The following is a 22,158-nucleotide window of genomic DNA, read 5'->3' on the forward strand; positions in this document are numbered from 1 at the left end:
GAAACAACGGCAAGGGTTGAGCATCAATCTGCAGGCATATTTGAAAAAGCAATATTCCCATCAACGTGCATTTCATGGTTTCCAAGTTTAGAAAAGGTGAGATTGGGATTTATGGAGTTTGAAGGCGTGCTATTTGATCTTAAAATCCATGTTATGGATGGGCAGGCAGCTCCAACTTTTCCCCAGTTACGTGGGTTGGAGATAATTTTTTGTTCGTTTACACATTTGTGGAAAAACATTCGGTCTGGATTTCAGGATTTCCGAAATTTGAGATGTTTGGATATAAGAGAATGTTGTGGGCTAAAATATGTGTTCTCGCATTTAATTGCCCGAGAACTTTTGAATCTTGAAGAGGTAAAGATAGCAAAATGTCCGAACATGGAAACTATAGTCAGAATCACAGAGCAAAATGAAGAAGAGGCGACAAAATACATGATTTTGTTTCCGAAACTGAACACATTTGAACTAGAAGACCTGCCTCGTCTCACAAGTCTTTGTCCAGAGGGATTTACATTTCTATGGTCATCCACAAAAAAAATGCACGTGAAAAGATGTGAAAATTTGAAGACATTGGGTGCTGTAATTCCACAAAGAAAGAAGTTGGAGAATAACTTGAAGAAGGATTCAACAAGTCATGATTTTAGCACTTCTCCAACACGTTCATCAAATTGGTGCCCTGCTGGATGTGGATGCGCACCGTATTCAAGACCAAACGCCCACCGCCCCATTGAAATATTGCCACGTCCAATTAACCTGGAGGTAAGCTTTTAAATCAGGTTCAATTAACCTCTATAAGTACAACTTTTAATCAGTATTGTATCATCTTGTTGATCGTGCTTAATTTTCTAGGTTACACCAACTAATCTTGAGGACTCAAATGATGATGATAATCTCGAAAATCTTACTGTAAGTGACTGTAATTCGATGGAAGTGATTTTCCAACTCAAGGGACCGAAGCATGAAGAAAGTAGTCACTCCATTGAAGCATTCAATAAATTGAGTTCCTTGCGGTTAGATAGATTGCCAGGTTTAACGCGTGTTTGGGAGACGGGTAGTTCACAACCGATGTTGACAGGAAGCAGCTTCGGAAACTTGAAATCGCTGGAGGTTGGTTTTTGCAACCAGTTGAAATACTTGTTTTCATCGTCCATAGTCAAACTTCTCGTGAGTATAGAGGACATAGAAGTTCATAACTGTGAGAAGATGGAAGAAATCGTTGCCGCAGAAGAAGAAACTGATGAAACAATTACATTACCTAAAGTGAAGTCCATCAAGCTTGAAAGTCTGCCAAAACTCAAGTATTTTTGTGGTGAAGCTTATACTTTGAAGTTGCCGTCTTTGGAGTTATTGGAGTTTGATGACGTGCAAAACTTAAGCCTATTAGCTCCAAAGCTTATTGCCACACATCCCCGATTGCAAGTACGCACCGCGTTGGGAGTGGCTGAATGGAAGGGGGACCTCAATGCCACTCTAAGGAATATTTACGTCACAAGGTATGCTTTAATATAAGGTTTTTAATTTCCAATCATTTATGGCAAACACCACAAAAAATTCGACAACAAATTTAGGCAAAGCATAATCAACAGTTCAGATTTAGTTTGACGAAAGTGTAATCAAAATTTAGTCAAAAACCATATACACACACACACACACACATATATGTATATATGTATATATGTATGTGCGTATGTGCACACTAGAGTGTATTTAGATATGTTTTTCTTCTTTTGAAAACTCAATTATATCTCAAGAAAACTTCTGTCTTTTATTTCTAACACAGGAAGGGTGAAGATGATGAAATCGACAGGGAGGACGAACACAATTAATTGATCAAGCACAAAGGTTAACATGTCTCCATCTTCAACTTCTTCTAGGCTTAGAAACTGCTATTTTCGGAAACACATATACAATAAGCATAACCGTTTCAACTTATTTGAGTTTCAGTGATTTCTAATATTCTCCAATGCATGCAGGACAACAATTCAAAGAAGGTTGTGGCTTCAACAATTCGTTTACCATCTCATATGTACAAACCAATAAAATGTCATTTGTTGCATCAGACTTTCATTCCAAAAATACTATTTATGTTGCTTATTTTATGCATGTATAATAAATTTCGAGTGTGATTGTTACTGTTTGTATCTAAGTTCGCATTATTAATGTATGTTTATTTGCACCAAGAAATGAGAAATGCTTATGTAAAAATAAATGAATAAGATTAAACAAGAAAAACTTTACGCTACTCAAACTTGCAAACACTCAAACTACAAGCATTATGAATAAACACGGAATCAGGCTACGCAATTGCCTTCATCATAACATGATTTTGGCCCCCATTTTATAATTTCCTACCACATTTTCACATTCTTTCCATGAATTTTATAATACATATGCAAAAGAGTTCAATCTAGGGGCTCCAAAAATATCACAGACAGAACAATTAACACAAATCGAATAAAAATTTGAAATCATGAATCGATCCCAAAACTGAAAGTTGAAATTTTTGAAAAGAACTTACATCGGAGGACAGCCCACCGGGACAGGATCATTTATACCTCTTGGGTCGAGAATATTGGCCGGAAAACCGCGGTCACCGTTTCTTTGATCTGAAATTGAGGAAATTTGGCTACGAATCTGTAGAAACTAACTTGGGAGTTGGAAAGAGGACGGAAAGAGGAGTCTGGATATGTAATTTGACGGCCGTTGGTGACCGGTGGACGAAAATAAACTTCATGCGAAAACAAGACCAGATTGAGGTAAGAAAGAAAAATACATACGCAGAAATAACATGTCAGTCAGGCAAGACAAGTAATTGCAACCATAACAGAACACAATGAAGAAACATACCATGAGGATTTTGAACAAACATAATGAAGTGTAACCAACAGCATACAAATATCAAAAATATAGAAAAGAATGCTATACAATCACTATAAGTGATTTCAAAGGCCATCTTCTATTTCTGTTTCTGGGAAAAAGTCATGTCGTCAAGATATCATTCCATTTCCTTACCATGATGAGTAAAATGAAATTTGAACTTGCTTGCTGTTCTTGCATATCTTCTCCTCATCCTGGTTACCAACCCAGCAAGTCTTCACCAATCCATCTATGATGTACGTACGTCATTGTAATATCATGTGATGCAGCTTACCTAGATTATATTTCCTGTAGCCTAAGTTTAGATATTTCCTTTGCAGAGGGTATAGCGTGCAAGGTCCTAAGAACTTTACCAAATTATCATCCTTCGAGTATAGAAAATCTTCCAAATGTATAAACGAAATAAACTTGTGACAGAACCAAAGAATGCAAATGCTTATCATCATTTACTAATCCATATGCATAATTTAAACATTTTCATATTCATTAGAAGCATACAGAAAAGATACATGGCACACAAGATATGTACTTTTCGACGTAGGAGCTCAATTCTTGTATACAGACACACTTCCTTTAGCTTGCATTGGACCTCGTACTTTCCACTAATGTAAATGCCACATCAAAAGTGAAAGAGCGACTCCGGAAACCAATTACATCCATGTGCTTGCACTTCAATGCAGAAACAGAACAAAACATAATCCTAAAGTTTTCGGACCATCATTAAACACGCAAGCATAACAAACATTCACAATCCAGCAAATGGGTGTTCATAATTTCAAGCAGAAACACCAAAAGTCAAAGAAAATAATGAATTAAATTATGAAAAATTTTGTACTCAAGTATCTCCCGTGAACTTGAACCAAGTCTCAGCACATTGCTTATAAGCAGCACCCAAATCCCCCTTGCAAGAACACCCCAAGTCAATCGGGACCCCAGAGGCAGGGTCGGTCCCACCACCTCCCTCCAAACCCAAGTGGCAAATCCTGCAATTTCTCTCAACTTTACTCAAATGCACCACCTTCTTCACCTTCGAAACCCCACTCTCTCCACTGAACAGCATTGGATGTCGTCAGAGTCATCCGAGTCCGACGCACCGCTGCCTCCGGTGGCCAAACGGCGGTGGTGGGTTGTCTCGGGAGCTGACATTCGTGAAACCCAGAAAGAGAAATGGCGTGAAATGGTAAAGTGTTAAAGTTGCGGCATTCGGAGATCAAACATGGTGGGGTTATAGAGCAGGTGGAGATGTTTTTTCTCTATCCTCAATCAAAATATCAATCTGCAGGCATATTTGAAAAAGCAATATTTCCATCAAAGTGCATTTCATGGTTTCCAAGTTTAAAAGATGTACGTTTGGAATTTATGAAGTTTGAAGGCGTGCTATTTGATCTGAAAACCCATGGCCAGACAACTCCAATATTTCCCCAGTTACGTGAGTTGCGGATATTCGATACTTCGTTTACACACTTGTGGAAAAACATTCCGTCTGGATTTCAAGGCTTCCAAAATTTGAGATATTTGCACATAAGTTATTGTTCTGGTCTAGAATATGTGTTCTCGCATTTAATTGCCCGAGAACTTTTGAATCTTGAAGAGGTAGAGATATCAACATGTCTGGACATGGAAACTATAGTCAGAATCACAAAGGAAAAAGAAGAAAAGGCGACAAAAGACATGATTTTGTTTCCGAAACTGAACACATTTGAACTAGAAGACCTGCCTCGTCTCACAAGTCTTTTTCCAGAGGGATCTACATTTGTATGGTCATCCACAAAATATATGCTGGAGAATAACTTGAAGAAGGATTCAACAAGTCATGATTTCAGCACTTCTCCAACATGTTCATCAAATTGGTGCCCTGCTGGATGTGGATGCGCACCATATTCAAGACCAAACGCCCACCGCCCCATTGAAATATTGCCACGTCCAATTAACCTGGAGGTAAGCTTTTAAATCAGGTTCAATTAACCTCTATAAGTACAACTTTTAATTAGTATTGTATCATCTTGTTGATCGTGTTTAATTTTCTAGGTTACACCAACTAATCTTGAGGACTCAAATGATGATGATAATCTCGAAAATCTTACTGTAAATGACTGTAATTCGATGGAAGTGATTTTCCAACTCAAGGGACCGAAGCAGGAAGAAAGTAGTCACTCCATTGAAGCATTCAATAAATTGAGTTCCTTGCGGTTAGATAGATTGCCAGGTTTAACGCGTGTTTGGGAGATGGGTAGTTCACAACCGATGTTGACAGGAAGCAGCTTCGGAAACTTGAAATCGCTGGAGGTTGGTTTTTGCAACCAGTTGAAATACTTGTTTTCATCGTCCATAGTCAAACTTCTCGTGAGTATAGAGGACATAGAAGTTCATAACTGTGAGAAGATGGAAGAAATCGTTGCCGCAGAAGAAGAAACTGATGAAACAATTACATTACCTAAAGTGAAGTCCATCAAGCTTGAAAGTCTGCCAAAACTCAAGTATTTTTGTGGTGAAGCTTATACTTTGAAGTTGCCGTCTTTGGAGTTATTGGAGGTTATTAATGTGCAAGACTTAAGGCCATTTGATTCTAAGCTTGTTGACACGCATAATCCCCGATTGCAAGTAAAACCCACATTTCGACAGGAATGGACAAGGTATGCTTTAGATTAATGTTTCTAATTTGCATTCACTTTTGTGTCCACCTGAAAGACCGCATCATCAATATACAACCACTGAACCAACAAAGATGACGAAATCGACGGCAAGGATGACGATGACAAAATCGATGGCAAGGATGAAGATGACGAAACCAACAGGGAGGACGAACACAATTGATTGATCAAGCACAAAGGTTAGAATGCTTCCATCTCCAACTTCTTCTAGGTTTAGTAAAAACTGATGAAAATTATCTATATAGTACTCACAAAAATATTCTACCATGTTTTATATAATATATACATACATGTATAGCACTTAAAAAAATTGAACAGTTTGGATCTAAAACCACAATCTGCTACCTGTTTCATTTTTTCGAGGTACCTAATAGCAATTAAGGTGAGAGGAAGAAGCATTTCAGATTACCAACTGCCTCAAGAGAAACCTTTATCAGAAACACATATACAATAAACATAACCGTAGTGCTAAGTGGCCTAAAAATTAATTTATCCTTAAACCGCTATTTTTGGAAACACATATACAATAAGCACAAGCGTTTCAACTTATTCCAATTTCAGTGATTTCTAATATTCTCCAATGCATGCAGGAAAAGAGTTTAAAGAACGTTGTGGCTCCAGCAATTCGTTTACCATATCATATGTACAAACCAATAAAAGGACATTTGTTGCACCAGAATTTCATTCCAAAAATACTATTTATGTTGCTTATTTTATGTACCATAAATTTCGATTGCGATTATTACTGTTTGTTTCTAAATTCGCATCATTAGTGTTTGCTTATTTGTGCTCGAGGTTGATTATACACGTGTAAGCTGAATCACATGTTTGTAGAATGGACAAGCTGAATAAAATCTGTTTGCCCCCTAAATGTAATGGAAATCATATGTATCTAGGCATGCTTAATATTTGATAAAGAAAAACATTTCTCAAATAAATGTCCACTCACACCTCCGGCAAGCTCTCCCTTGAGGAGCCTTGTCTACCAAATAGGTAAACATCTACTGGACAGCAAACTGCTGAATACAACTAGAGTAAACAAGGAATCAGGCTATGCAATTGCCATCATCATAACATGATTTTGGCCCCCATTTTCTAATTTCCTACCACATTTTCACAATCTTTCCATGAATTTTATAATTCCTATGCAACAGAGTTCGTTCATCGCCTATTCACAACAATACAAGGTTCTACAGAGTTCAATCCCACACCATGTTATAGACATGCTTCAACTATCAACCGGGAACGTAATCGTTAGGGGTTTCAACAACTTCACTGATACAACAATTACTATAAGTCTCATCTCCGACATTCATACAGAAAATCGAATAAAATTCGAAATCAAGAATCAATCCCAAAACTGCAAGTTGAAAATTTGGAAAAAGAACTTACATTGGAGAACAGCCCACGAGAAGAGTATCATTTCTACCTCTTGGGTCGAGCTCCAATTCCGGCGATATTGGCCGAAAACCCCTGGGTCACCGTTTCTTAGATTTGAAGTTGAGGAAAATCGCCTACGAATTTATAGAAACTAACTTGGGGGATAGGATAAGGGACGGCAAGAGCATTCTGGATGTGTAGTATGAGAGCCTTTGGTGACCAGTGGACGACAGAGCTGTTGCGTCGGCACTCGGCAGTCTTCGGCTTGCTGTTAAATGGGGCTCCTGTTGCAGCGCAACGCAAAAGAGAAGGAGGAGAGAGGATACGGGAGAAGGAGAGAAAATGGGTTTCTCCAACCTTTTTCATTAGTTCTTTTCCACATTTATTTATGGAATAAACGATAATATTTATCATCAAAAGTGTGTTTGGTACGTGAGATGAGAAGGAACATGTTTTGATGATAATAATGGCTAAAACTAATATAGTTCAAATTTTTTTTAGTGATAATTGAATATAAGATTTCTCTTACAAGTTACAAATAAAAATGAATATCATTAATTTTTTTTCACTTTTAATACACATGTAAATAAAAAGAAACAAAATGAAAATGAAAAGAAATAAAATAATTTGAAATAGAAATGAAAAATAAAGGTAAATTGACAGCATAAGGTAATCAGCCATGGTAATACAAAATTATTATACTATCCTTAAACATTGTAGTGCCATGGAATCTTCATTTTAGCTCTGAATTTCCTTCTGCTTACGCTCACGCGTTCATATTGATGAGCACTACGAAAAAATATTAAGATGATAGGTCATACTCATACGTTCGTTTTTGTTGAGAATTTTTTTGAAGGATTTTGCAATATGGCAACCATGATTTGCAAAGCCCACCATCGTAGAGCTCGATATCGGCTTGACTTGTGGAGCCACCATCGCAAAGAAGAACCTGGAAAGCTCAATCCTTGTCTTTTTCTTATATAAGTGTCATTTTGGTGAACCAAATGTTCCGATTCCAACATCCAAAATACCACAATGTGATTTTTTTTCATACTACAATTGGATTGCATCTTAAAATTATGAAGTCTTGGAGCATTGGTCATGCCATCATGCTGATTTGTGTTGGATTTCGTTAGAGATCGTAATTAATCAATCACCCTTTTTGTGTCTCCCTTCAAAAGCTCAAATTGAAATCTGAACTCCCTAGCAAATAAGAGCCCAATTTGACAACCAAAATCTTCATCGTTCGAGCATCAATGTTCTCTTAAATTCACTACGAGCAAACCGCCATGAAATCTCCTTCATGGACATCTCATAAAATTAGAACGATACAAAGAAGATTAGTGTGACTCCTAAGCTAGGATTACACGTATGAATCGTAAAATAGTTCCTCCTCCACTATTTGATTCTCTCTTTCACTGGCTAACAATATTTTGCTCTACCTTTTCACCCTAAGTAAGAAATGAGCATTTTGTTAGCATCTTTTTGAAAATTTCAAATTTGATCCTAATATATCTCTTTTGCACTATTTGACTGAACGACAAATTTTGATTGTCTAAATATTTATATCAAAATACAAATAATATTGATATTATATATTTATAATGTGACTGGAATTGTAGTACCCAACATATCTATCTTGAAATAAATTTTGTTGTCTATGAAGTGGCCAACTCGACCCTCTCCTATACTCTTTGAGTTTGTATAAATATATCATTGTTTAACAATTGACATTCAGTACTGCGATTTAGTGATATTCATTATCAGGTTCGAATCTTAGGAGTAACGAGTTTGTGTAAATATATCATTGTATTAAAGAAAAACAAAAAAATAAAAAATAAAACAAAATATTTTTTTTTGGTCTGACAAAAACACGAAAATGCCCTTAATGCCCAAAGTGACCCCACTACTGACACACCCCGATCCAGAGGATCCAGGCGTGCTGGCCGTCACGTGAGCGTGACGTAACCATAAGTGCGACACGGAAGCGAAACAACAACATACATAAGAAGGAATTCAAACCAAACTCTAGCAGAACAACCTACTAGAATAACAGGACGAGTTATAATGTAAACACATAAATTCAGAGCATAGGTTTAAGTGCAGTCAAGTAGGACTAAAATAAAAGTACATCGCTCTCAGGTGAGTCCTACATGTCAAGAGTTTGTCAGAAAGCCGAAATAAGACCTCGAGAGTCACAAACTGCTAACTAGAACCTGGAGGGGCGCAAAACAAAATGAGTGGGTCAGTAAAACCAAAGAGTTTTCCAAAACAGTTCATTTAAAACATTTCTAACCCCTCACCGTAAAAACCTGTATACTTCCCCAGAAAATAGTATATAAACATATATATATATATACACGCAACATCAAAACTCAACTCATATCCATCATTACAACATCTCAGAAATGATATGCCATGCACAAAATATAATCAGAATGCATCAATATCAATCAGGTGAAATAATACATCAACCGGAGATCCTACAATGGTCATGTACGGCTGATTCTAAAGCTCAACATCTAATCCAACCGGAGTCACCTCGGTGACCTGTACGGTCCAACTCTGCACGTCACTCGGAACTACATATAGTAGTCTGTACGATGACAGGTGTATAAATACGCTCTAGTGCTTCTCTCATCAATCAACAGCGCGCATAACTAAGGTCACCCACTAGTCGGAATCACATCTAGTGATATGTACGACTAGCATGTCAGAACCCTCACATGGTCTGTACGACATCCACCTACTTGGATCCAAGACGAGCGTGCGGTGTGGTGAATAACAATATAAGCACTAACACCTAGGTGCAACTTATGAGCTTTCAATGCAATTCATATAAAATAACTCAGCTGAATAATAATAAAACTCACATGTGCGTCCACCGCGTCAATTCACATATATATGCATCAATTATCAAACTAAATATCTCAACAATTGCATGCATGGCAAATAAATTCATAATTTTCACATAAACGTATTTTCTGGGAAAAACAGTTGTATATAGGTAATACGAAATCAGAACTGCCCACTCACTGATAAGTCGATGGATCGTAACCCCCGTGACGTCCTTGGATGCACTCGTCCTCGGGATAGGTGTCACCTATATGCGAAACAACTATAAAAACGTTAATTTTAAACACATAACCATTAATTCGAAATAACTTCTCATACGATGCTCAATTTGGGTATATGAATATACCACATCGACCTACTCGACGTCACGGACGTCGAGGAATTTTTAGAAAAAATTTTAGGCTTGCCACGCGCCCCCACGCGCCGTGGGTGGCACAGGTCCACGCGCCCCCACGCGCATCATCTTCAACCTCAGCTCGCCGGACTGGTTTTTCCGGCGGTCGGTTTCTGGCGAACTTTGAAACTCTTTGTTCTCCTTCGTTTCTCAACCATTTTCTTCGTATTTTATACCAAAATGAAGCCCCAAACATGTAGAATCACGATAGACTAGTTTAAGGCTCTAAAAATCAAGAAATCTCACCAGAAAATTTCCAAGAAAATCGGCCAAAGTTGAACCACGTGATCCTGACGTCCAAATCCTTCAAACGAAGTACTCCGAGCCTCCTTGGGACCTTACTAAGCTCACTACAAGCTTAGAATTCCCTAAAAATAAACATTTTACGTTTGCATGAATAGTGACCAAAAATGAAGGTTCGGGTTTCACGTGATTCCGAGGATTTCACTTCCTAAAACTAGTACCAATCAACTTAAAATGACTCAAGGATGAAGATGCATACCTTGGTTGCCTCGATCCACCGAGATTTGGGAGGTTTTGGGTGTGTCCGTACGTATGGGTGTGTGTGAGAGAGAGGGAGTCGAGATGGAGGAGAGAGAGAGAGGCTACAGGAATGAGAGGGAGAGAGAGAGGGTTTGTGATGTCCAAAAACAATCCCCACCATCCATTTTACATCCCTAACCAAAATAACAAAAAATCAAATTAAAGTCAACTTATCTTATTATTTTCTTCCAACACATTACTAAGATTAGACTAAAATAATGTCACACACCCAAGTACCTTAATGCCCGTTAAGGGCAATTTCGTCATTTCACATTCCCGTCAAATGTACCTCCGGGACGGGCTGTGACAACTACCCTGCCGCTGCCTACAAGTTCCTTCCTCGCCCCCGTTTCTACGTCCAATTAATTAATCTGGAGGTAAGCTTTTAAATCAGGTTCAATTAACCTCTATAAGTACATCTTTTAATTAGTATTGTATCATCTTGTTGATCGTGTTTAATTTTCTAGGTTGCACAACCTAATCTTGAGGACTCAAATGATGATGATAATCTCGAAAATCTTACTCTAATTAACTGTAATTTGATGGAAGTGATTTTTCAACTAAAGGGACCGGAGCATGAAGAAAGTAGTCACTCCGTTGAAGCATTCAATAAATTGAGGTCCTTGCGGTTAGATATATTGCCAAGTTTAACGCATGTTTGGGAGACGGGTAGTTCACAATCGATGTTCACAGGAAGTAACTTCGGAAACTTGAAATCGCTACGGGTCGTTGCACCGATGAAATAATTACATTACCTAAAGTGAAGTCCATCAATCTTAAATGTCGGCCAAAACTCAAGTATTTTTATGGTGAAACTTATACTTTCAAGTTGCCGTCTTTGGAGTTATTGGCGGTTACTGACGTGCAAAACTTAAGCCTATTAGCTCCAAAGCTTATTGCCCACATCCCCGATTGCAAGTACGCACCGCGATGGGAGTGGCTGAATGGATGGGGGACCTCAATGCCACTCTAAGGAATATTTACGTAATCACTTATGTGTGCATATGCGCACACTAAAATATGTTTTTTTTTTTTTTTTTTTTTTTTTAGAAACTCGAATTATATTTCAAGAAAACATCTCTCTTTTATTTCTAATACCGAGAAGAATGAAGCTGACGGAATTCTACTAGACACCATATAACGAGGATGTTAACAATCACAAAAGGTTGTGGCTTCGGCTATTCGCTTACTTTCATATGTACAAACCAATAAGATGTCAGTTCGCCAAAAAAAAAAAAAACCAATAAGATGTCATTTGTTGCACCAGAATTTCATTCTAAAGATTCTGTTTCCGTTGCTTACTATATGTATAATTAATTTCGATTGCGATTATTACTGTTTGAATTCATCTCTCGACTGCCTATGGGGACGTCAAGGTGGACACCAAAATGGAGGCGCGATGACCTGCATCCGGAAAGTGACGTAGCCATAACGTGCATGCAAATATAATTTAATAAAATAACTTCAAATGATCTACTGAAAAATCGGCATAGTCTCCTTTGGAATTAGGTTTTGGCCCCCAAATTTAAAACCTGCTGAAAAAGTTATAATTATTTCAAAACCACATCCCCGTCACCTAATGGGTTATCAACCCTCTACTACATGCACGTATACTCCAATATACTTACTGGTGGTTAGGCCTGGCAATTCCTGACACGATCCGATAACCCGACACGACACGACACGAAATTAACAGGTGTCCGGGTCGACACGATAACGAAACGGATCATTATCGGGTAACCCGATAAGCACCTGTTAAGATAACGGGTTTGTTCGGGTATACACGTGGGTAACACGATACACGATAAGCAAAATATTAATTTAATAATTTATAACCCTAAAAAAATACTATAATAATTATATATATATATATATATATTAATTTAACAATTTTATACCCCTAAAAACTATAATAATTATATATATATATATATATATATATATTAAATTAACTATAATAATTATAATAATTATATATACTATAATAATTATACCCAACATATTAACTATAATAATTATATATATATTAAATTTTATACCCCTAAAATCTATAATAATTATACATACAAAATAAATAGATTTAAATCTACTTAATAAATAAATATATATATATACACACACACACCATTGAACTTCATGGAATACGAATTATACAAAACTAATTTCAACGATCCAACCGTCAAACATGTTTGTATATACTTCGTATATACTTCGAGATTGCATACGCCAAAAATTGCAAAAAACAAACATTTAGAGAGCAAATAACATGACAAAACTTTTCGACGGTTATAAACGAAAAATCACGATTTAACAGTCATTTTAACTCCGATTTTGATGATTTTTTACAACCACACTCCTTGACCCTATATGAATACAATGATTGAATTCGATCTTCAATTTAAAATATTTACACTAGTGGATACCACAAAATCTTATGTTATACTTAATAAAAGTATGAATAAACTCTTAAGTATTAGTGAATCTATTGTTTTGATGGGATACTCATTCTACAAAACTAGTTTCAATGATCCAACCGTCAAACATGTTTGTATATACTTCGAGATCACATACGCCAAAAATTGCAAAAAACAAACATTCAGAGATCAAGTAATGGGACAAAAGTTTTCGACGGTTATAAACGAAAAATCACGATATAACGGTTATTTTAACTCTGATTTTGATGATTTTTTACAACTACACTCCTTGACCCTATATGAATACAAGTAATGAATTCGATCTTCAATTTAAAATATTTACACTAGTGAATACCGCAAAATCTTATGTTATACTTGATACAAGTATGAATAAACTATTAAGTATTAGTGAATCTATTGTTTTGATGGGATACTCATTATACAAAACTAGTTTCAAAGATCCAACCGTCAAACATGTTTGTATATACTTCGAGATCGCATACGTCAAAAATTACAAAAAACAAACATTCAGAGATCAATTAACGGGACAAAACTTTTCGACGGTTATAAAAAGAAAAATCACGATTTAACGGTCATTTTAACTCTGATTTTGATGATTTTTTGCAGTTACACTCCTTGACCTTATATGAATACAATGATTAAATTCGATCTTCAATTTAAAATATTTACACTAGTGGATACCACAAAATTTTATATTATACTTAATAAAAGTATGAATAAACTATTAAGTATTAGTGAATCTATTGTTTTGATGGGATACTCATTCTACGAAACTAGTTTCAATGATCCAACCGTCAAACATGTTTATATATACTTCGAGATCGCATACGCCAAAAATTGCAAAAAACAAACATTCAGAGATCAAGTAACGGGACAAAACATTTCGACGGTTATAAACGAAAAATCACGATTTAACGGTCATTTTAACTCCGATTTTGATGATTTTTTACAACAACCCTATATGAATACAATGATTGAATTCGATCTTCAATTTAAAATATTTACACTAGTGGATACCACAAAATCTTATGTTATACTTAATAAAAGTATGAATAAACTCTTAAGTATTAGTGAATCTATTGTTTTGATGGGATACTCATTCTACGAAACTAGTTTCAATGATCCAACCGTCAAACATGTTTTTATATATTTCGAGATCGCATACACTAAAAATTGCAAAAAACAAACATTCAGAGAGCAAGTAACGGGACAAAACTTTTCGACGGTTACAAACGAAAAATCACGATTTAACGGTTAATTTAACTCCGATTTTGATGATTTTTTACAACTACACTCCTTGACCTTATATGAATACAATGATTGAATTCGATCTTCAATTTAAAATATTTACACTAGTGGATACCACAAAATCTTATGTTATACTTAATAAAAGTATGAATAAACTCTTAAGTATTAGTGAATCTATTGTTTTAATGGGATACTCATTCTACGAAACTAGTTTCAATGATCCAACCGTCAAACATGTTTGTATATATTTCGAGATCGCATACGCCAAAAATTGCAAAAAAAAAAACATTCAGAGAGCAAGTAACGGGACAAAACTTTTCGACGGTTATAAACGAAAAATCACGATTTAACGGTTAATTTAACTCCGATTTTGATGATTTTATACAACTACACTCCTTGACCTTATATGAATACAATGATTGAATTCGATCTTCAATTTAAAATATTTACATTAGTGGATACCACAAAATCTTATGTTATACTTAATAAAAGTTTGAATAAACTATTAAGTATTAGTGAATCTATTGTTTTGATGGGAAACTCATTCTACAAAACTAGTTTCAAAGATCCAACCGTCAAACATGTTTGTATATACTTCAAGATCGCATACGTCAAAAATTACAAAAAATAAACATTCAGAGATCAATTAACGGGACAAAACTTTTCGACGGTTATAAAAAGAAAAACCACGATTTAACGGTCATTTTAACTCTAATTTTGATGATTTTTTGTAGCTACACTCCTTGAACTTATATGAATGCAATGATTGAATTCGATCTTCAATTTAAAATATTTACACTAGTGGAAACCACAAAATCTTATATTATACTTAATAAAAGTATGAATAAACTATTACGTATTAGTGAATCTATTGTTTTGATGGGGTACTCATTCTACGAAACTAGTTTCAAAGATTCAACTGTCAAACATGTTTGTATATACTTCAAGATCGCATACATAAAAAATTACAAAAAACAAACATTCAGAGATCAATTAACGTGACAAAACTTTTCGACGGTTATAAACGAAAAATCACGATTTAACGGTCATTTTAACTCCGATTTTGATGTTTTTTTACAACCACACTCCTTGACCCTATATGAATACAATGATTGAGTTCGATCTTCAATTTAAAATATTTACACTAGTGGATACCACAAAATCTTATATTATACTTAATAAAAGTATGAATAAACTATTAAGTATTAGTGAATCTATTGTTTTGATGGGATACTCATTTTACGAAACTAGTTTCAATGATCCAACCGTCAAACATGTTTATATATACTTCGAGATTGCATACGCCAAAAATTGAAAAAAACAAACATTAAGAGATCAAGTAACGGGACAAAACGTTTCGACGGTTAGAAACGAAAAATCATGATTTAACGGTCATTTTAACTCCGATTTTGATGATTTGTTACAACTACACTCCTTGACCCTATATGAATACAATGATTGAATTCGATCTTCAATTTAAAATATTTACACTAGTGGAAACCACAAAATCTTATGTTATACTTAATAAAAGTATGAATAAACTCTTAAGTATTAGTGAATATATTGTTTTGATGGGATACTCATTCTACGAAACTAGTTTCAATGATCCAACCGTCAAACATGTTTGTATATATTTCGAGATCGCATATGCCAAAAATTGCAAAAAACAAACATTCAGAGAGAACGTAATGGGACAAAACTTTTCGACGGTTATAAACGAAAAATCACGATTTAACGGTTAATTTAACTCCGATTTTGATGATTTTATACAACTACACTCCTTGACCTTATATGAATACAATGATTGAATTCGATCTTCAATTTAAAATATTTACACTAGTAGATACCACAAAATCTTATGTTTATACTTAATAAAAGTATGGTATAGTACTATTGTTTTATTTTTTTTCATAATTATTTTGGTAAACTTCTCATAATTTGAATAATTTTTAATGTTTGGTTTTTCTATGCTTAGTTTATGCAGAAGATAGTTATGACGTGGAAAACCTTACTGAAAAGGTCATCAACATAACTCTTGAAGGCAATAGATCAAGCCAAAGTTCCAATGCAATTTCATGATGATCGATGTAAATCGATGATTTTGTAAATTGAGGTTTAAACTTTTGAGAAAGATTTCATAACCTTGAAAACAAAAACTGTTTCATTTTGCATATCCTTGCACATATAAAATTTGTAATAGATTAGTAGTGTATGTATTATTTTTTTATTAGGCTCTTATTTTCGAGTGTAGATGTAGTACTTAAACGACAAATGTGTTTTAATGTTTTGAAGTAATATTTATGTGGCAATGTGTGGTATGTGCAAATTTAAGAAAAAAAAAATATTTTTCTTAACGGGTCATAACGGGTCGGGTCACTTTACCCGTTGGGTAAAGTGACACGACCTGTTAAGGACCCGTTAAGATAACAGGTGTGACACGACACGACCCATTAAGATAACAGGTGTTATACGAAAACGACACGAACACGACTGACACGACCCGTTTGCCAGGCCTACTGGTGGTATAGCATACAATTTCATACACTAGTGATAACTAGTGTAAGCTGAAAATTTAACCATACACTAGTCATAGTTAGTGTAAGAAATGCAAAAGATTGGGGAGATGCGAAAGAACTCATCTCTGGTCCTGGAAATATTGCATACAATATTGCTCTACCAATTAAACCAAATCTTATGACTCTAGTGACAAGCTAGAAAGCCACAAAAGAATAAACAAGGAATCAGGCTATGCAATTTCCTACCACATTTTCACATCAACGTGATTGTTAGGGGTTTCAACAACTTCACAGAATAACCACAAATCTCATCTCCGGCATTCAGGCAGAAAAATCAAATAAAAGTTTGAAATCAAGAATCAATCCCGAAACTGAAAGTTGAAATTTTGGAAAAATAACTTACATCAGAGGACTTTCCATGAGGAGAAGATCATTTTTACCTCTTGGGTCGAGGACATTCCACGATGAGCCTGCATAAATGAACCAATTAAACAAAGAAATGAAAACCGAATAACTCGGAAGCTAAAGTATCACAGATAGAAAATTGCATATACCTAACTAAAAATGCACAACCTAACGAGATGTGGTAGTCTAAGTGTATAACACAAGGGTGAGAAGTACTCTAGTGCTCACAAACTGAAGCCACAAGACTACCAGATAATGTAGCTTCAGAAATATCATTCGTTCTTTTGCGCACAATCATACATGCTCATCAGAACAAAGTATGATCTCCAACGGAAATAGAAGTGACACAGGTGAAAGTCAAAATAAACAAACAAATAATAGTGAACGAGAAGGCCCTAAAGAATTGCTCTAACTAGGAGACAAGCTTAAATTATTCAGATAATAAGCCTTGCACAAACCCAACTTTCAAAAAACTAGATTAGTATGCCGTGATATTTAACAATGCCGTCAAAAACTTGCTTGTTGAACTACTCAACCCTGTATTCCATCTCCTTCTCTGCCATACCAAAAATTTGCACAATTGTTTAAAACCAAATTAAGGTCTTTCGAAAACCCACCAGAGATTATTTGAAAAACACGAATTTAGAACAATAATTCAAAACCAAAGAACAGAAAATCCATCACACCAGAGTAAAAATTAACCATCTTGTTGCTTCCTAACTCTCAAGAAATATCCACGTCTCACTTTTACTAATGTCAAAACACTGCCATCATTGATCAATTAGACAAATAAGACCCAATTCGATTACGCCCAAACTCACAGAACACCCAGATTCCCAACATCAATTGAACAATCTAACCATGAATTTCCAAAACTTTCCCCAAAATCCAGTCTTGGGCATGCATTAAATCCAATCTAAAACTTGAATTCATTTTTAGAGAACAAAAAGTAAAAACTTTGGAACAATGAAGCAAAAGGGTAATTACCTGTTCCTTGTCCAAAACCGTCGGCGCATTGTTGGGGGCAGCCATTAGAACCTGGACAATTCGCAAATTCGCAAATTAATTTACACAAACTTCTTCGAAACCGAATGAATTAGCAGAGAGGGTTTAAGTAATCTTACTCGGTGGGATGGAATCGAACGCGCTGAAAGTGGTAGCTCTAAATGCAGAGGGGTTTAAGCGTCCGATTTGAAGCGAAAGCAGGAGAAAATAAAAATCCCACTGAGCTAATAATATACGAATTAGGGTTTTAGGAGTTAATATAGCGTGTATATGCGATGGACGGTTTTGTTTTTCGGGGGGATTTCAACCGGAAAAGTTAGTGGATTATTGCCCTTTCTTTTCTCCTTCCCAAAGGCCCTGTATGGTGGGCCGTCGTATATAATTGTCCTTTTCTTTCTTATTTTTTGGATTTTTTTATTTCTTTTCTAACTCATAGATCATCGGGGCTCAGGTTCAGTTGATTAAAGTAGTATGTTTCTTTTGTTATGCTATAGTTTGAATATTCATTCAAATGATTTAGATTTCTTGGTGCAAAGTATCATTCAATTAAAGAAAAAACTCGTATTATGTTTGCTTACAACCATTGTATGTTTGCTAACAACAAAGGATTTGAGAGGAAAAAAACGTGAATCCACATTGAAAGGAAAAAAATATGTGCTAGATTACGCACTGCAAATGGAAACAAGTTGTCACCCCTATTTATCCAAAAATAATATACTTGTTATAGAATATTATATTACGAAGGGCGGAGAGCGTGTGTACGGCAAATTAGGAACGGGTACAGCAACGTAGCAGCACAAGCAAGACGATGATTGGAACTGCAACTTACCCCACACATTCACAGAAGCCTTTTTCTTTCCCCTGCTGGTGTTCATGAAAGCACTTTGAAGTGAAAAAGCCATGAAATTACGAAGGCAAGGATCATGCAGACAAGAAGGAAATTCATAATGCAGCGGCCATGCCACATGGTTCAGGTTTCAACCTGGATCATGGGTGGTGCTGGTACTGATGCGGCTGTGGCAGTACTGCTATTTGCCTCGTTAATCTGGTCACCTGAAATGTTGAATGCAGTTACTCCACAGATCTCGCAGGTTCTGCAAATCATATGAATAAAATTATGCATAGGCAGAAAATAACATATCAGTCAGACAAGACAAGTAATTACAACCATAACGCAACATAATGAAGAAATGTACCATGAGGATTTTGAACAAACATAATGAAGTGTAACCAACAGCATACAAATATAAAAAATATAGAGGAAAATGCTATACAATCACTGTAAGTGATTTCAAAGGCCATCAATCTTCTATTTCTGTTTCTGGAAAAAAAGTCATGTCATCAAGATGTCGTTCCATTTGCTTACCATGATGAGTAAAATGAAATTTGAACTAGCTTGCTGTTCTTGCATATCTTCTCCTCATCCTGGTTACCAAGCAAGTCAGCCTTGACCAATCCATCTATGATGCAGCTTATCTAGATTATATTTCCTGTTGCCTAAGTTTGGATATTTCCTTTGCAGAGGGTATAGCGTGCAAGGTCCTAAGAACTTTACCAAATTATCATCCTTCGAGTAGAGAAAATCTCCCAAATATATAAGCGAAATAAACTTGTGACGGAATCAAAGAATGCAAATGCTCATCATCATTTACTAATCCATATGCATAATGTAAACATTTACATCTTTATTAGAAGCATACATAAAAAATACATGGCACACAAGATATCAACTTTTCGACCTAGGAGCTCAATTCTTGCATACAAACACACTTCCTTTAGTTTGCATTGGACCTCGCACTTTCCACTAATGTAAATGCCACAGAAAGTGTGACTGTAAAAACTTTAAACGTAGAACGATCGATATGTTTGAGTTCAGATGGACTGTAATATTGGTGACTACAAGATTTGTTCTTTTACTAGATTTTCTCGTATTTCATATGAGCATACGCATTCTACTATATACGTGATCTGCCTCATTTAGCATTCCAGTAAGAAGCAAAATGATAAGAACAATTGTGACAATTACATCAAAAGAAAGAAGCTAATTAGCAAGTAATCATTCGAATAAGCTGAACTCACAGAAGCAGAAACCTAAACACTATCAAGATGGTCTCTGTTGTAGCATGCCCATAGTAAGATCATAGTTTGAAGTATGTTAGGATGCCACTTGTCATCATCTCAATATGACAAATGTAAGGTTGAGATGCTCTAGTAGTAGATAAGATGGTTGTAAGTTGTCGGATGATAGCTTACAGAGGAAGCTAAGTAGTTTACATATAAGGAAGTCGGTTGTAATTGGGAGGGGGTCATTGGAATAATCTCTGTGTAATACAAGAAAGTACTATGCAATTGTGAAGAAGCCGAGCAAGGTTTTAACATTGGTATCAGCCAGTGTCGATTCCTCTCAATCCTTCATTGTTGTATGCCTCGCCGACCCCGGAACACCATGGAATCGCGAGTGTCGACTTTGGAAACCATGCTCGCCGATCTCAAAGCTGAGTTCAACTAACAGCCAAGAGATGATCATGATGCAGCTGCAATCATGATGCAGATGGATGCATTATTTGTGGCTTTTATCGTTATTGAAATCTTGTTGGAATTTCGACATTTATTGATCATAATGCATCCATCTGCATCTCCGTTGTATCATTACCCTGTACAAAGAAAGTGGCTCGAAGTCTTGAGAAGCAACATAACCAACAATCACACCACGGCATTTGGGTGCTCCATTAGAAATGGTGGGACTACGACCAGGAATCCCAGGTACATTACGTCTTGCTACAGTTAAAAGGGACAAGTGCTCAAAATCAAATACATATTCGTGATATAACTTTGGCACTCTTATTTCTGATACATATTTGTGACTGAGCAGATAATCATAGATAAAATCTTTAAAAAAAAAAAATATCACAATTTCAACCAGAAATTTCAATGGCTCTGACGTCAACGTTCTTCAACTCCGCCTTCGGAACAGTGACACTCAGAACTCCATTCTCCATGGCAGCCTTAATCTGATCAACCTTTGCGTTCTCCGGAAGCTGAAACCTCCTCAAGAACTTGCCGCTGCTCCTCTCCACTCTGTGCCACTTGTCGTTTATATCCTCCTTCTCCACGTTCCTCTCTCCGCTGATCTTAAGCACCCTGTCGTCTTCCACCTCCACCTTCACCTCCTCTTTTTTCAGCCCTGGAACGTCCGCCTTGAACACATGGGCTTCGGGGGTCTCCTTCCAGTCGACCCTAGTGTTCACAAAAGCCGAATTCTCCCGAGAAAATTCAGGAAATGCGGAGAGTGATGAGGAGGAAGGGAACGGGAAATCCTTGAAAGGGTCCCACAGATTGAGGGAGAATGGGTCGAAGACGCTGCTGCTTCCTCCTCCGGAGTTGGGAATTAGCGACATTCTGAAAAACCGATGGGGTTGGTTTGGATGCAGAGAAATTTGAGAATTATTACAGAAATATTGCTTTTGCTGGACTGATTGCAGAAATAGCGGATTTGATATATTTATAAGGAACCGAAGAATTTTCTAGAACAGACTTGAGGATGAGGCTGGAAAAGTATGTGTGAGTTTCTCGAACTTTCTATGATGCTTGAGAATAATTGGAACTTTCTCAGGACGCTTAAGAATAATCCGACGTTTGTGTGAGTTACTCACACAACACGGTTGACTTCATGATGATGAATGGTGGACCCAAAAACCTAAGTGTGGGGGTTGTATGGGCCGTTCGATTTAATCGGACGGTTAAAACTGAAGATACTGTGCAAGTTATAAGCGGGGCGTTTGAATCTTTGATATGTATTATTTGGACTTATTGATAAATAATAATAGTTCCATTAAATTAACAATATC

At 36.1% G+C, this 22,158-nt stretch overlaps 4 protein-coding genes, 1 long non-coding RNA gene and 1 other non-coding gene across 24 annotated transcripts in view; 3 read left to right on the top strand and 3 right to left on the bottom strand.

Moving 5' to 3' along the window:
* Positions 1 to 2,141, top strand: part of LOC103429901 (probable disease resistance protein At4g27220) — a 32,237-nt gene extending 30,096 nt beyond the window's left edge. Inside the window, exons 6-9 of the mRNA XM_070807679.1 lie at positions 1 to 759; positions 850 to 1,493; positions 1,781 to 1,842; positions 1,974 to 2,141. Coding sequence (XP_070663780.1) covers positions 1 to 759; positions 850 to 1,493; positions 1,781 to 1,826 — 1,449 coding nt within the window. The 3' untranslated portion in view covers positions 1,827 to 1,842; positions 1,974 to 2,141. The remainder of the gene's footprint in view (positions 760 to 849; positions 1,494 to 1,780; positions 1,843 to 1,973) is intronic.
* Positions 1 to 18,668, bottom strand: part of LOC103447465 (uncharacterized) — a 62,183-nt gene extending 43,515 nt beyond the window's left edge. For 2 of the 17 annotated variants that reach the window (XR_011572879.1, XR_011572881.1), the window contains exons 1-3: positions 18,430 to 18,668; positions 18,293 to 18,343; positions 17,304 to 17,370 (exon numbers count right to left, since the gene is read on the bottom strand). Coding sequence is in view for 1 of the 17 variants with exons in the window: in XM_070807692.1 (XP_070663793.1) it covers positions 17,304 to 17,370; positions 17,825 to 17,861; positions 18,293 to 18,337 (149 nt within the window). In the remaining 16 variants the exon portion in view is untranslated. Of the gene's footprint in view, positions 1 to 7,898; positions 8,360 to 8,937; positions 9,125 to 9,944; positions 10,027 to 10,404; positions 10,836 to 10,938; positions 12,106 to 16,999; positions 17,371 to 17,824; positions 17,862 to 18,292; positions 18,344 to 18,429 lie in introns of those variants that run through there. The other 15 variants (XR_011572883.1, XR_011572877.1, XR_011572889.1 and 12 more) reach the window with 15 other exon arrangements.
* LOC108171379 (uncharacterized) lies at positions 437 to 7,321 on the bottom strand. Of its 2 annotated transcripts, XR_011572893.1 has the most exons (5): positions 6,921 to 7,297; positions 2,519 to 2,728; positions 1,256 to 1,470; positions 906 to 1,158; positions 437 to 753 (listed from the first exon to the last, which is right to left on the bottom strand). It is a non-coding gene; the product is annotated as an uncharacterized lncRNA (long non-coding RNA). The 2 variants fall into 2 exon arrangements; XR_011572892.1 differs by having other exon boundaries at positions 1,256 to 2,728; positions 6,921 to 7,321.
* LOC103447480 (probable disease resistance protein At4g27220) overlaps positions 4,053 to 22,158 on the top strand; it is a 27,909-nt gene continuing 9,803 nt past the window's right edge. The window contains exons 1-3 of one of the 2 annotated variants that reach the window (XM_070807686.1): positions 4,053 to 4,815; positions 4,906 to 5,707; positions 6,119 to 6,311. In XM_070807686.1, coding sequence (XP_070663787.1) covers positions 4,120 to 4,815; positions 4,906 to 5,526 — 1,317 coding nt within the window. In that variant the 5' untranslated portion in view covers positions 4,053 to 4,119 and the 3' untranslated portion in view covers positions 5,527 to 5,707; positions 6,119 to 6,311. Of the gene's footprint in view, positions 4,816 to 4,905; positions 5,708 to 6,118; positions 6,312 to 22,158 lie in introns of those variants that run through there. The other variant, XM_070807687.1, reaches the window with a different exon arrangement.
* On the top strand, positions 8,203 to 8,306 carry LOC114819865 (U6 spliceosomal RNA). The gene has a single exon (XR_003767164.1). It is a non-coding gene; the product is annotated as a U6 spliceosomal RNA (small nuclear RNA).
* Positions 21,112 to 22,087, bottom strand: LOC103422703 (18.5 kDa class I heat shock protein-like). Its single transcript, XM_008360765.4, has one exon. The coding sequence runs from the start codon at positions 21,706 to 21,708 to the stop codon at positions 21,226 to 21,228; it is 483 nt and encodes a 160-aa protein (XP_008358987.2). The 5' UTR covers positions 21,709 to 22,087; the 3' UTR covers positions 21,112 to 21,225.

The sequence above is a fragment of the Malus domestica genome, chromosome 11 (assembly GCF_042453785.1).
Source record: "Malus domestica chromosome 11, GDT2T_hap1".
NCBI lineage: Eukaryota > Viridiplantae > Streptophyta > Magnoliopsida > Rosales > Rosaceae > Malus > Malus domestica.